General features: G+C 39.3%; 1 protein-coding gene across 8 annotated transcripts in view; it reads right to left on the reverse strand.

Moving 5' to 3' along the window:
- Positions 1–16,330, reverse strand: part of ZNF385D (zinc finger protein 385D) — a 943,735-nt gene that overhangs the window by 319,221 nt on the left and 608,184 nt on the right. The window contains exon 1 of one of the 8 annotated variants that reach the window (XM_004033723.4): positions 12,048–12,630. The exons of 4 other annotated variants lie outside the window; for them this stretch is intronic. In XM_004033723.4, coding sequence (XP_004033771.1) covers positions 12,048–12,069 — 22 coding nt within the window. In that variant the 5' untranslated portion in view covers positions 12,070–12,630. Of the gene's footprint in view, positions 1–11,201; positions 11,793–12,047; positions 12,631–16,330 lie in introns of those variants that run through there. 3 more of the 8 variants (XM_019024767.4, XM_055383494.2, XM_063703651.1) reach the window with 3 other exon arrangements.

The following is a 16,330-nucleotide window of genomic DNA, read 5'->3' on the forward strand; positions in this document are numbered from 1 at the left end:
GTGATTATGTTGGGTCCTTTCTGCAATTGCATTTTATACTTAAAGAAAGCAAGAGTAGCTTCTGCTTTGTTGTTCATTTGTTTTGTTGTTTAAAATACTAGTCAGCAGCAGTTTGGGCTGAGTAACCTCTATTGTGGAATAATCGACTGCTTGTAGCTTCCCCACTTACCAGTGATAATAGAAAAACAAAAGTGCACTTTGCTTCCCAACTAATCATCACATATCTAGCCGACTAAATGCTCTCAGAAGCGTATGGCATTTGACAGGAGGTGAGGGAATTGGCTTTCCTGGCTAGTGACTGGCAAAGCCAGCCTCATTCTCTCAACACCATCCAAATGAGCAAGGGGAAGTAGAGGTCTAAGTAGTAGACTCTAGTCACTACCAAAAAGTCACTTGCATCAGAGACAGATTCCCACAGCTTGCTATCACACTCCATAAACATTTACGAATCCGATGTTCTTGTGCCAGGCTCTGTGCTAGGAAGCGCATGAGTTAAACATTTTTCTCTCTTTCTCTCCACGGACATTTTTAATGGAAGCTGCGGTGGAGGAGCTGCCTTGACTGTGTGTGTTGTTTTAAGGATATCGATTGTTAACACAATGACGGGTCAGGAGATGGAAGGCACAGTCATTAGCTGCAGCCGCCCTCATAAGTTGTTACAGAGCTCAGAGAAACACTAATGGATAAACAAGGTCGACAGGAACATGAGGGGCCAGATCAGAATGTCCCAAGGTGGCAAAGTCTTAGCCAGGCCTTTCTTTCCCTAAGCAGCGAACAAAAAAACATTAGTATTGATGTTCAGGGTAGGCAAAGTGTACAATGAAGAATGACTTCATTCCAGCTTGCCCATCATAACAAGGGCAGGAGATGATTTAAAAGCTGCCCTCCTTGTACAGAGATGATGCAATAAAGATGATCCATGGTCACCTGCAATTGATCTTTGGGGTATTTCTTCTTCTTTTCAGTAATGGAAGGGAGTACCGAGTCAGGTCTATAAACAGCAATAACCACTGTGAACATTTACTGAAAGTGAACCTTGTGACAGTGTTTCCAGTGCTTTCCATATGCCATCTAAGTTAATCCTTACAAACACTCTATAGAGTATCATTTATTATTCCTGCTTCACAGATTAAGAAACTGAGGCTCAAAGAGATCAAGTTGCTTGCCCAACTTCTCCCCACTCTTGAGAGTTGAATCTAAGGTTCAAATTCAGTCTACAGAAACTAGAGTGACCAGTTCATCCCAATACACATGAAACTTTCTGTTTTGACATGGAAAGTCCAACATCCTGAAAACCCTCTAAGTCCCAGGCAACATGGAATCATTTGTCACCGTAATTGGAGCTCAAACCATGGACCATGCAGTGTCTTGTAGAATAGAAATAAGTATGCTTAGGTTGGAAACTTAGATCTGATTTCCCGCATGTGCATAAAGTGGTAGCTCATCTAACTGGCCTCTACAGCATAACTACTCAAAGTGTGATCAGTGGGTGGACCAGGAACATTTAACGTCTGGGAGCTTGTTAGAAAGGCAGAATCTCAGGGCACATCTCAGACCCACTGAGTAAGGATCTATACTATAATATAATCTTCAGGTAATTTGTACAAACACTAAGTTTTGGGAAGCAAGATTTCAAAATCCTTTCCAGAACTATATTACTGTGATCCTGAATCAACTACTGTAATATGGAATTCTTTCGGGTACCAGCTCTATAAAGGATCCCAAGTAGAAAGGAAGGGTTCCCAGCCATTAGGGATGTTCACTGTGGAAACCAGGAATGGGCAACACAGGCAATGTGTAATCAGGCCCACACGTCATGCCATACACTGATTTCCGTGAGAGGAGACAATGTGTCGTGGGGAAAGAACGCAGGCTTTGAACTCAGACTGACTTGGGCTGGAATCCTGACCCAGCCAACTGCTGCCTAGGTGACCTGGGGCAATCTGGAACTTCCCAGGGCCTCAGGATGCTTACTGTAAAATGGTTAAAATTGCCCATCTCAGTGGTTCTTAATTCTGGCTGTTCTTCATAATTAACTGAGGGGTATTAAATGAAAATGCAGATGCCTGACTCCACCTTCAGAGAATTTGGTTATACTGGACCGTGATAGCGCTTTGACATTAGTATCATTTCAAAGTTCCCCAGGTGATTCTTTTGTACAGCCAGGGTTTAGATCCACTGATGTTCCCCTTAAGGCTGGTGGTGAGGTGCCAATGGAATAACTCATGGCAGTGCCTGGCACAGGCAGGCATTCAGCCCATATTCAATTCTTCTTCTGTGAGCAGTGGCCACATCACCTGTTATCACCTATCAGCATCAGGGCTGTTCACAAAGGGAAGCTGAGAATTCTCAGAGGAAACCAAGAGGTCCATAAAGCTCATGCCTTAAGCTTCTCACTACAGTATTTGTACTTATTGATTTAAAAGTGAGAAAAAAAACCAGATGGGTGCCATAAACGAAGTGATTCACCAGGTTAGTATTTAGGATCCTACACAACTTTTCTTTTAAGGGAAAAAAATTAATCAATCTGCCTTCCAATTTACCTTTTAACTGATACATTTTCCTTAGTATACAAATCCTAAGAATACCCACAGACCTCTAAGCTATAGCCCACCATTCCTCAGGGCAGCTAATTAAAACACGTGATGGTAACGGTGACTTCCTTATTGTGTGCTGCAAGGGAAACACTTCCCAGCAGTTACCGTGGTGGTACCTCAAAACAAGAGCGGCATAAGTTGTAAATTGTCACAGGACTTTACAAGCAGACCTTGAGAGAAATCCTAATAATTCTATACAGGAAGGGCAGAATATTTTGCCTTGTTTTTTTTTAATAGTAGGTCCATTCAGCCAAAGAAATCTGTCTTTAAAAGTCCAGCAACACATGGAGGAATAGATAAAAATCAATACCGAATTCCTCTTCAATTCCTAAGCAATTATTATTAAACTCTCTCAGTTTTCAATATGTCCATCCCCATTAGAGTCTTGCAGGGGAAAGAGTATGGGACATGGAATCTCAGGGTTCCTGCCCTGCTCACTTTCTCTTCCTGCCTCTAAGTCTGAACTTTCCCATTGGTATAGAAAAATGACAAAGAATAGATTAGATGTGGCCTCTAAGGTATATTTAAACCACAATACAAGAGGCTATTTGATGAAGTAACCAAATGCTTCTTCCCTCAATGTCCTCAGAAATCTCTGCTGGAATGTTAAACTGCATAGCTGAACATTTATTTCCAAGTTGTTATTTTTCAAACTCCCCACTTCTTTTACTAATTCACTTGGCTTTTCACACCTTCATAACAAGGTCCATTTATACAGTGCTTTGGAGATTGTAAAGTTTGTATTCAAATTTCATTACACTTCACTGTCAGACTTTTCAACTGATTGTATTAAGTACTAAATGCAAAGAAAGATTCACTAATTTGTCCAAAGCCGTGCTACCAGAAAGTGACAAAGTACATACTTGAACCAGGAGGATTGATGAAGAGCTGCCAAAAGCTCTTGAACCATACTTCCTTTCCCTCTTAAGTGTATCTTCCCCAACCAAACTCTTACTGATACTTGAGGTGGCTTTGCAGAAATACTCTCCCATATAAATTGCTACTTATAGATCAGGGGCAAGATCTCTCTGCAGGTCTTTGGCCAATTTGTCCTGAGATCTATTCTTGCTCTTCCTCTAAGCTACAGAGGTAGAGGCTAAAACCTGCAGGATACATTTCCCAGGCCACCTCAGTTGGCCTCGGCTCAGTTCTACCAATGAGAAGGCAGAAGGCACGGTATTTTTCCCTCTCTCTCTGAGTGTAATGTGGGATACCCTCTATGATTCCAGCTCCTGCCAGGAGGTCCTGGGCCCTGGCCTTCAGGAGTCTCTCTTGTGTTTCCATCTATAACTACCAGTTCCTTGCTATTGCTACTCTATGAATTGTCTCACCATTCCCCATGTGGCTTTTCAGCTCTTCTATCACCTATATACCAAATTATCTACATTAAATTATTTCTATGTAATTTACTAAGCATGGTTCCTAGTTTGACCCCAACAGGCAAAATCACTTTTCTCAACTTTCATACATTTGTATATGAGTTGGAAAAAAAGAAATAAAGAATTAAGCTTAACTGTTTACCATGTACTTTCCAGTGCTAAGCACTTTTATGTGTACAGCATATTTTAGTCCTCCAAATAGAACCGTGAGAAACATTATTATATTATTATTATTCTCCTTTTACAAAGAAACAAAACTTCAAAAATGTGAGATGACTTTCCCAAGGACACAGCATTACTGAATGGAAGAGGTACAACTGTAAAGTAGGCCATTTTTCCTACTTATCAGTCATGGAACAAAGACTAGACTGGGATTCCATCTTGAACAAATGGTAGAGATGGGGTCACTGTAAATATCAAAGAGTTCATAGCACAGATAATTTGGACTTTTTTAATAAGCATTGAGTTAAATAGTGAGACAGCAAAAACATACAGTATATAATTAATATAAGCTTTAATATCTACACTAAATATAGACACTAGAGGAACTGAGGCAGTAGAGAAAGCCTGGATCCTTCCTGCCTGAGGCCAACTGTCTTAATCTGTTCTGGCTGCCATGACAAAAAACCACAGACTGGAGGGCTTAAACAACTGACATTTATTTCTCACAGTTCTGGAGGCTGGGCAGTCCAGGTTCAAGGCGTAGGCCTGGTTTGGTTTTGGTTAGGCTTTCTTCCTGGCTTGCAGCAGTTACGTTCTTGCTACAGCCTCAAATGGTGGAAAGGGGAAGCTCTCACATCGTCCTTTTCTTATAAGGACACTAATCCCATCCTGAGGGTTCCACCCGAATGGCTTCATCTAAACTTAATTACCTCCTACAGGCCCCACCTCCATACTATCATATTAGGAATTAGGGCTTCAATTTATACATTTGGGAAACAGGGACACAAACATTCAGTCCATAACACTCATGCATGCCTTCTAAGCAGAATTCATATTTTCTGACTATTAATGATTTGATGTAAAAAGACAAGGCAGAATAAAATTATAAATTATGTTCAGATTTCTGTGATGAATTGTGATTTCACAAAGTCAAGTCAAAACACAAACACATATTGGATCCCAATTATTTGACTCATTTCTCTAGCTATTGGCTGGAGAATGTTTTCAAGTATTACTGTTACAAATAATCTTCCATTCATAAAAATATATCCCTACCCCCATTCTCCATTGTAAAGAGCACTGAAGTAAGTCTCAGAAGTATTGACATAGAGTCTACACCTTAACAGTCACTAGCTTTGTGACCTTGAGAAAGTTGTTTCAGTCATCTGAGGCTCAAATTCCTCATCTAAAAATAGGAATAATTATATTTTGTCTACTTCCCACAATGGGTCATTTTGAAGATAAAAAAAGCAAAATGTTGACACATTTTGAAAAATACAAATTGCTATACAAGTGTAAGGGATCATGTTTATTAAAGTACATTTACATTCATTATTGCGTTTTTATCCTCAGAGCAATCTGCTACAACCACTTTCCCTCATCAGCAAAATGCATGAATATGAAAAAAGGTAAGTGTGAAGAGCAACTTTACTAAAGCCCTGCAAATTGTAGGCAAAATTATATTCATTTTCTTCTGCCATCATAAATGACAACCTTCAAAACTGGAGACCTTCCTAAACATTTTCAGCTACTTGTGCATATAGGGTCTTTTATGCCCATCCCAGCCTGCTGGCAAGGGAATGCCAACATCTGGAGAAAATTCACTTAAGCAAAGTGAAAGCTGAAAACTGAAATTGTGATCAGGTGAGTTGCTATTAACTATAATTTTGCTATCTTATATAATTTTAAGTATTTTTCAGACATTTTTGTACATTGGCCTTAATATTCTATAGAGTTAAAACCAGCTTTACACTGCAGAGTCCTATGAAAGAAGCAACTAGAAACAGAAAAAAAGATTATGGAATTTATCACATTTAATTTAAAATTTAATTTCTATGGCCTTGTCCTTACTAGGACTTGGGTTAAAAAAAAAAAGAAAAAAAAAAAAAAGCTAGTGTTTCAGCAGCAAAAGGGATTGTTTCTCTTGTCAATGCCCGAGTACTAGCTTTCATAGGGAATATCAGCCTTAGGGAATGCGTGGAGGAAGTGGATTCCCTTCCTCTCTGCTCTCCCACACCCATTCAGTCTTGTACATCCAACACATATTTCTAAGTGCCTGGCACTAACAAGAGTGCTGAGGATATAGATTAAACAACATTTATCCATTAAAAACTCTCAGCCTACCAACCCCATTCCTGCCCCCATAGCACCCATCTTCCTGTGGGGCAGACAGCATTTTCTGTGAGCATCAGTCGTGATACTGCTGAGAATTTCCTTTCTGACCTTGGCCAGGTTACTTTTCTTTTTCCTCTCCGCTTACAGAAATGTGATACTACATGTGGGCAAAAAAATAAAAAACTGAAAGATTGATAAGAAAGAAAAGAGATTCACTACATCCCAGCCAATGCCCTAATACAGGTTCATATGCATTTGAGGTTTTGGAATCAAGAGGGTTTCATGAAAATACCTTCCATTTCAAGGGCTGTGTAAGCCTGGAGTTCATATGCAATCAGGGCTGACTTCCAGCTGCTTCATAACGATTTTAACGCTGTGACAGAGCAAAGCATCTTCCTATTTTCAATCCTAGCAATTTGGTTCAAGCATGATCTCAACCACTTTAAGCTTTGATATTTCTAGCCACCTCTTATGCTGTATTTTCTCTTAATGCCACCAATCATGTGTGAAATTCTGTTGCAAAACTAATCTTTGTGGGAAATGATATGTAATGGCTTCTCTAAAGAGAGACAGACAGAAAGAGAGAGGGCAGGGACTATGACCTTTGTTGTTTTTTGACATGTTTTTCCTAGTGCAATACAAATGGAAACATCCCTTTCTCAAGGTCAAAGTAGAAACAGGCTTCTGCTTATACAAGCATCATGCTTTCTTAGGCAGGAAAAGCTTTGAAAATGATGCTTATGACTTGATTTTTAAAACCTCTAATGTATATAATGGTTGCTAAACTTGAAAGCCAGCTGTGCTTAAAAAATACTTTAATATCTATCTTATTAAGTCAAAACTTAATGTATTACATTTCAAGTGATGTGAAAAGATCCAGGAATACACAAATGCTATGACTGAAGTACAATATTAAGTATATATATAACAAGGAACTATTTGACATTCCAGTATTAAACACACACACACCAACCAACACATCTTGTCTTATCAACGGAGTGTTCAGTCAAAAGCAACTGTGACCAAATCTTCTGGAATGGAAGTCAGAAACCACTAATTTAAATATTTCATTCGTTTTTTGGAACAATTATGTCATCCACGAAAGCGTAACTTTGCAAGTCATCATTAGCTCATGAATTTTGGAACTTATCCCTTAAATAAGCATACCTCATTTCCATATAATTACAACAACTGTGGAGGTCCTTTAAAAAAACTAGCTTAAAATTTAAGGATGTGATAAGGAATCCATGTTACTGGCATGTTGATCAAATTTGGAATTTGGCTTTTAAAATAGGAACTTCATATGAAATTAAAAAGAGAATAGTCTTGAGGAAGAAATCTTTATGGCTTTTAAAGTTATCTTAGATTTCAGGTTCTTATTCACGACCCTTTCTGATAGTATTCACCTGTTAACATTCTCCAGCCCTGTTTTGTAGTAATTTATTGCATGTAATTTAGAGGTATTTGTAATAAGACATAATGGTCAGGACTTCACGCTTTAAAAGGGGGACTTTAGACATAGAAGTTTCTTCCTGAATTATTCTCACCCCTGTCAGCTTCGGGAAGATAGAAATAGTGGCTGAGTGTTTAGAAATAGTCGAGTGGACCTAATTCCTCATAACAGATCACTCAGTACAAACTAATTAGAAGGAGTTAAATGTTTCCACTGAAACCACTAAAAAAGAGGAATGTTTTTCTCTGCTGCCTGCTGCTTTCTGATCATTTCCTTCCTCATAACCTTGCCATTTAAATATTTTTCTAACACACTAGTTTGGTGGTGAACTTGATGGTCCAGCTACAACCAAAAGTGTAAGTGCTGACATGAGAATGTTCTAAACATCCCGGGGAAAACAAAAGTCCTTCCTAAGACAAAGTGCATATGCGTCTATTATAGGCAGGGGAATAGGGTTCTGTCCTAGAATTTTCCTACTAGATTTTTTTTTTTTTTTTAGCTGTTGTATTAAAAGCTTCCTCAGTGAGGTTTTTGTTTTGTTTTGTTTTGTTTTTATTATAGGCATGCCACCAAATGTTTTTCCTATTTTCCTTAGGCATTTTAATGAAGAGAGTTGATCCGCAACTAACACCAAGGCGAACTTGAATGATTCATTCACACTTTCTAAATTTTGCCTGCCCTTTTCTCTAGGTTTAATTAATATGCCATTAATAGGAACATTTAGGGAGAGCTCTAATATTTGCCTCTTAGTTCTGTTTAAAGTGTATCATTTCATTTTTTTAGGAGTATTCTCATGGGGGCAAGCCCCAGATCCTTCTTGGCTATAAGCTTACCACAGTCTCTACCTGCTTGACTCAGAACTGAAAGCTTACTGATATGCAGCCACACAGAATTTCTTCAGCACAATCAGCCTCCCATTTTCTCTCCTGATGGCAAAGGGTGAGACATGGCATCTCTCTGGCCAACCATGGGGAATCTGTGTGGTTGACAATGACCACTGGCAACGACTCACCTATCCAGCAGTGGAGAAATGTGTCAGGCCAGATGGGAATGGGGAGACAATTCAAACATACGGTGCTTAGAGCTGGAGACAGTGCACAGTTACAACCTTCTGCCAGGCGCTGAGCAATTGCTGGGGTGCACTCAAGCAAATAACCTGCCCTTCATACCAGCACAGTCCTCTTAACCAAACTGTAACTGGGCAGCTCAGTCCATTGTACTGACAACCACCCACAGCCTCTCTTCCCTAATCTAGGGAGAAGTCTCCCAGCTGCCTTGCTTTTATTTCTGGATAAATTATTAATGGCTATTCATCTTTGGCACATGTAATTTTTAACTATCTAAAATATTGATGGGGGTGGGAGGGTAAATTCATAAGTATTTATTATTTTCCCTTGCTTTTACAGTAAATCCCATTCAGGTTGCTGACTGAGATTTTCCCTGCTTCCTTCTCCCATGTGAACCTTATATTTAACTCCAAATGGTGAATGCAAGATCCCAGATCGATAGAATAAGTAACAAAAGTGTCCACGGTGACTGAACAGCAAACTCTTAAATCACAGCACAGGAAGTATAAATGAACGATTATTGAAAACACTGCACTAAAATCTCAATAGGAGATAAGAGTGAGGCTTAAGTCATTAGAAAGCTCTATTATTCTGGCAAGTCTGAGACAGCACACTCCAAACATGAGCTGTCCTTGAGATCTGAAAATATTACATCTTCCTCCAACTTGCACACACACACAACTGACTACAACTAAGCAAGGGCAGGGTCCAGTTGTCCAGTCCCAAGGGGAAGGAGGAATGAATTGAAGCAGATAGGCTGAGCCAGGCTATTCAGGTAGTGATTCTTGAGCTATATTTGAAGGGGTGGGGGTGGGGGGCAACACTGACAAATCAGATGATTTATAAAGGAAGTAAATATCCCGCTTTCATATCAATTCACCTGTACCATAGCATCACCATGCTCTCCATCACGCTCTGCTGGGGACACAAATAAAGGATTTGTGACAACTCTACCCCATTCTCACAAGTCACCAGAAAAGCCTAAGAATGCAGCATTGCTTTCCCTTTGTCCCTGTTCTCCCTGACTTGATAAACCATTTGCAGTTGAAAAATGAAGAAGAAAGTAATGGCCAACCAATTTGCAAAGTGAAAGCATTGTTTTGAAAAATTACCTGAAATCGCTACAATTTTGAACACACACACACACATTAAGATACATACACATGTACACATATGTGTGTGTACGTACATACATACATATATAAATACATAGTCTTCAGCATTTTCAAACATTAGGATGCTATTGAATTTTAACGTGCCTGAAGTGTACTGCTCAATTCTTTTTGCCCTCACTCTTGTACCACACATTTTTTTTTAGAGACAGGTGGGCTCCCAAAGTTGTGGATATCTAACAGCTTGTATGAGAAGCTGCATAGCATAACCCGAAAGAAACAGCATTCCTGAATACATAGGATTTCCTCTGGGAGCAGAAAAACATTTCTTATACCAAAATTATGGTAAGACAATGTTCAAGACACTGAGGGCAACTTTAGCCTTGCCTTTCAAAGAGTAGAGTTTCATCTAAAGTAAGTAGGACATCACATTTCAATTCGTACTATTAAAAACTTGCATTACACAATGAAACTGATTACCCTATGAATCACTCTGCTTTACAAGAGGCTGAACTAGCATACAGTTAATAACACGAGCTAGCCCAGTGAGCATTTCTCCAATAGTCACACAATAATCCAGTACATCATGGATGGCCTTTGACCAGTACTTTTAGACTCCACTGCTATTCTAATTGGCCCTACTTCCTCACGACAATCACATAAGGAATTGTTGCAAGAGGGTGAAAATATAAACTAAAATTATAATCTGTTTCATCATCCTTCAGTATCGTTACTGATGCTGAAATTGTATTTTGTCCAAAAGACCTATTATCTTTACAAGCTTTTCCATTTATGAAAATATATGCATGATAAACTCTGTTAGTGGCCAATAAACAAGCTTACCACCTCCATTACTACCCACTGGAAAGAGATGGTTTTTAACTATAGATTCTGCTTAAATTTGGCGATGCAATGAAATTCTTTCTTCCAAATCATTTTCAGTTATTTTAAGACTTCTCTTCTAATATGATACAAATTATAGGCAAATCAAAACTGTCAAGACAACTAAAGGCATTTAGCTTTTGGAACTTAGATTCCTTCCACACACACTCAAATGTCTCAAAGCCTAAAGGAAACAAAACAGAGCAAATAGTACATACAGAAATAAATTTCCAACAAACTAATAGTGCCCCAACCTAAGTTTATCTAAATACCTCTTTAATCTGAAAGAAGACGCTAGATTTAATATTTAAAGCAAACCAAGAAATCAGAGCATTTCCATCTTGGGTACATTTCCTAGCCCCTCTCCAGTTGCTCTATCAAACCTTTTAATATCACATAGATGCCCTTAAATGATGATGCAAGATAGGACTTACAGAAGGAAAGCATAACTTCAGAGAGGAGGAACAAATATTCAGTCCTTATCTTTGACTTCTTCTTATTTAGTGAAGGGGCTTGCCTCCTGTACTAGCAGTAAGTTGCGGTGTTAGAGTGCAAATGCACAGCTCCAAGCCCACTTCCAGTGCTCAACTGATAGCTCAGATCCAAGCCTCAACATGCTTTCTGGAAATGCAGGCAGCTCAACTGAAAACCTAACTGAGGTTTCTACCGTGGCACAAAACTAAACTGCACAAATATTTGACATCTCCGAGACCTCTAAAGGTTTCAAATAATATGCATTTTGTGCTAGGCTGCTCCTAGCTAGACAGAGCACTGAGATGATATAGAGAAGTGTTCTCAGCTGCTCAACCACACTGCTCACTAGAGAATGTTTTCCTTTTCCGCCTCAGAACAAGAAAAACCAGCAAATACTTAATGAAATGCTCATATTGACTAAGCTTTCACAGCATCAATTGTATAGGAACTTTGTTTCACATTCCATTAAGTTAGCTCATGACTTCCCACGCTGCACTATTTCTCCTTCACCTAGCTAAAAGAGCCAACTTCATTCAGGCAAATCAAGGCAAAGTTTACCCCCCGCCCCCTCCACATGTCCCTGTCTCTTTTCTTTTCCAACTTAAACTCATCCACGGCTAAATTAACAGCCCCAATTGTGGCACAAAGGAAGCTTTGAAGGTTGCACCGGCTTGGTCCTCCAGTTGCCAACTGGAGGTAGGTTTAATGTAATATATTCTTGCTGCTTAAAGAATTTTTTAAGGGCTTGTCTGCACTGATGAAGAGCCGGACACCCCCAGAATTACATCATCAGAGTGAACACTCACCAAAATACATTATGTTTCTCATTAATCAGACAGCTGGAATCCCACCGCGGTGTCTTCAGCATCAGCTCTCACCCAAGGCTGGCACGTAGAGCAGAGCCGTTTCATGCTACATTCGGTGGAAATGTCCCCGGCGTGGAGAGCAGTGAGCGCCGAGAGCGTGCCTCCTCCGCTGGATGAGCGCCTTGCAGGCTGCCTTTCCAGGGCTAAGATCCCCGGAGGCTGGAGAGTGCGCTCGGGCTGCCTGCTGCACTGCCCATCCTTACTGTAATCCGACTCCTCCTTGCGATGTCCTTGCCGCGCCTGTGACATCAGGACCGAGAGTACTACAAACAGACCCCTCCACCCCACCCCACCCCACCCTGGGTTAGCAGCCGCTCCATGAGGTGCTCCGATTGCCTGCCTGGACCAACCATGGCTCTCGGGAAGCTTTGACGAGCCCAGAGACTTGGGAAGGGGCGGAGTGAGGGGCGCGGGAGGCTCTCTTAAAGCGAGAAGGGTCTCGGGATCCACACAGGAACACACAGGAGAAATTCACCACTGTGCAGGAGGGACGTGGTTAAGGCGAGTTCTGCCATTAACGTGTAATTAGACAACACTTTTACCCCGCCCCTCTTATGAATGCCACCATTCTCTCCAAAATTTAACCTCCTCTACCAAGTTAAAATATCAGTACGAAGAGGGATGGTGCCGTGCTTGCATTCTCTTTGCTGTGGGCTTGAGGGTTTGTTGTTATTTTTTGTGATGTTTATATATAAGAGGAATAAAAGGAACGCCAGGGACCACTGCTAGGGTAATAGAGGTTTACACTTAGAGGTGATCACATCCCAGAAAGCTAGTACTTGGTGAAGTGTAATTTTTTATTTCTTGAGTGTTCCCTGAGCTATTATGTTGATAGAAAGATGTGAAGAAAAATAACGGATGATAAAAGTCACCTCTCAGTTGCCCAGGACCAAATTTGCTGCCTCCCTTAGTAGGCAGGTAGAAAGCACACTGAGGCTGAAGTGATCTTTGACCTCCTGAAACGGAGAGACGATTAGCCTGAAAGGCAACCAACATTGTGCCATAGTTAAAGTCCAGTCACCAATATAATATAGCCACACACACACACAACGCTGTCATTAAATTTGAGATGAACGGTCAAGAAAGGCAAAGCTTAGCAAAGCCTCTGGCTCCTCCAATGGTATAATGAATTGCAGTCCTTATCTTACATAGAAAAGGATATTAGAAAGAAATCCCTGAAAGCTGTGCTGATTAATACTTAAATGCACAGCATGGAAAAAATAAACTCATACAGCAAGTTCCGTTTCCTAAGGACTCATCACTTTGGGAACCAATTTACGTACTGGAACATTTGAACTTATAAATTTCTATAAAAATTTATGAAATTAAGAACCAAATATAAACAAAGAACAGTAGTCTATGGAAGAATGCAATTGATATATTTTTAATCTGGGCTTTTATAAAACTGTGATAGCAAATATTTCTACATTTTGATATTAAAATATTCTATAGCATTTCCTTACACGATTCTATATCTCTTGGTGGATTTAATGTGTATAGAAACTAGGGGGCTGAAGCTCATAATAACAGCTTTCTGTGCAATCTTGCATAAAAGCTTAACTGTATTCTATCTCTGTGAAGAGTGCAATGAACAATATCCTCTCTCACAATAGATTATAAAGAATTTGGTGAGTGAAAATAGGTAAGCAAATATAAATCAGAAACATCACAGTGAATCTTAAGATAAATCTAGGGCTGTTCTTTTAGAAATACTCTTAATTTAAAGCCACCAGAGGAAAATTTACATAGTAAAGGATATTAACTTTTTTACTCCCTTTTAAAAATTAAAATAAAAACAATGTTACGGGAAAGTATTGAAGAAAATGCGTAAATGTTTTTTTCCTTTTGGACAAATGGAAATTGTCCAAAAGTACAATTAGTAGTTCTTCCCTCAGGCAAAAGAACCATCTGTGGTAGAGCTTATTCATGAAGCCTGTAAGCTGCCTTGACCTCCTACATGTGCTAGGGGGCACTGTAGTTTAATGTTAGTGCTTTGGGTCCATTTGAGTTCCTGTAGTTGGAAGATGCAAGCATTGAGAGTTGAGTTTCAAATAGGAGATTTGAAACATTAAAGGACTACCTTAATCATTAATAGCACGCTTGCATTTGCATGACATTTTACAGTTAAAAGGCACTTTCACACGTCATCTTTATTACTAACAAATTGAGATATAGAAAGGTGGATATTACAGATGTCACAAATGAAGAACCCGAGGCTCAGAGATGTTAAGCAACTTTCTTAATGATGTGATGAGTAAGAAACAGTTGTCTTACTATTTGTTTGTTGAATTTATATTACAGTTCTCCAACAGGTTTCCTTCTTCAAATAAATGTGCTGTTTATAATGGCTCAGGTAAAAGTCACCCCCAATAAAACAATGTCACTGCATGTTCTAGAAACAAATATATCTATATGGCCACAAATACATCAGCAGGGAGCATTTGGTAATAGAACATGCCAATCTTTGCCTGGTAGTATACCCCAAAAGACAGCATGTAGCCTTTGAAAGAATATGGCATTCCAGAAACAATTGAGTGTAATATCTATACAATGTAATTCTGTTCAAACAGAAAAGGAAGATGCCCTTTTAAATTAAAGATATGTGCCCCTCTTCCCTGCAATTAAGGCTTATCTGGAATGCAGAAGCCTAAGATACAAAGTTGTTTATCTCTGGATGGAAAACAAGTGATGTTTGTTTTAATTGTATACTTTTTCCTGTTTTACATAAAACTATTTTATTTATTTGTATACATTTATTAAAAAATGCAACTTTGGTTGTTGTTGTTGTTGTTGTTGTGTGTGTGTGTGTGTGTGTGTGTGTGTGTGTATTTGCGTTTTGTACTTTGACCAACATCTCCCTAATACTCTCACCCTGCAACTCTGGTAACCATTTTATTCCTGTTTCTATAGAGTTTGACCTTTTTACACTCTACATATAAGTGAAATCATTGGGTATTTGTTTTTATGTACCTGGCTTATTTCACTTAAGACAACAATGTCCTCCAGGTTTATCCATATTGTCACAAATGAGAGGATCTTCTTCTTTTAAAAGGTTGAATAGTATTCCATTATGTATATATGCAACATCTTTGTTATCCATTCATCCACTAGTGGAAACCTTGCTTGATTCCTGTAATACTGCAATGAACATGGTAGTACACACATTTCTTCAACATATTTTTTTAATTTTGAAGCATAATAATATCCAAATGAAACCACAGCTGATCTTGGCTAGATAGAGGATTGTGAACATGCCAGCTGTGCCTGAGAGATGCTTTCATATGTCATCTCAAGGGAGTGACTTAGCAGCTTCTAGGGAAGAATCTGGTTCACACCCTGACCTTTATCTGTCTCTAAGAATCTGTGAGAACCTAGGAGCTTCTGAAGGTGAATTAAGTCAGTTCATCTGGGGTCAGCTGTAGCACCAACCTGCTTGCCAGATAAAATTATACCTAGCACTATTAAAACAAAGGATGCCTTCAAACCACTTACATATTTTGTATTAAAATATCATGGTTGGGTGACAATTTTTTCTGTGTTCTAAGATCCGGGTAGCTGCCTGCCTTGATTCCTCATCTCATTCAAATATTGCTCAAAGGTTTATCAGTGTACTAATTCACTGTCTTTTTTTTTCCAGTTTTAAACTGCCTTTGTCCCTCCCCTGACATTTCTTAACCTCCTTTCCTCCCTTATTTTTCTCCATGGCAACTATCATCATCTGACACACTATTTTAGACGTCTGTTTATTTTTGATTTCTCTTCACTGGAATATAATCTCAGTGAGGGCAGGGATTTTATCTGTTCAATGCTATATCTACAGTTCTCAGAAAGGTACCTGCTACTTGTCATTATACAATAAATATTTGTGAATGAGGGAATGAATGAACGAGCATCCTAAGTACAGCTGTATTGTGTGTAAGACATCATACTTTTCTATGTGCCTGAAGTCAGTTCTTTGAGGTTGGTTGTGTTTTGTGCAAAGTGTTCACACAAATTGAATTTGTCCATGCTTAGCAGCAGCTGTTCTTAAATTCCATTCAGTACAGATGCCAGGTGGTACTGCAGGCCACAGTTTGTGAGCGTGTTTGTCCTTTCAAATTCTCATAGCTGCATGGAGCAGAGATTTAGATTCAGCATGAGTTAGCATAGCTCAGTTGTGTCTTCCATTGCCTCGCCCTTGGCTTTAGTTTAGTCCACCTTTATCTTTTATCTATATTGTAGCA

This window comes from Gorilla gorilla, chromosome 2, assembly GCF_029281585.2.
Source record: "Gorilla gorilla gorilla isolate KB3781 chromosome 2, NHGRI_mGorGor1-v2.1_pri, whole genome shotgun sequence".
NCBI classification, from domain to species: domain Eukaryota; kingdom Metazoa; phylum Chordata; class Mammalia; order Primates; family Hominidae; genus Gorilla; species Gorilla gorilla.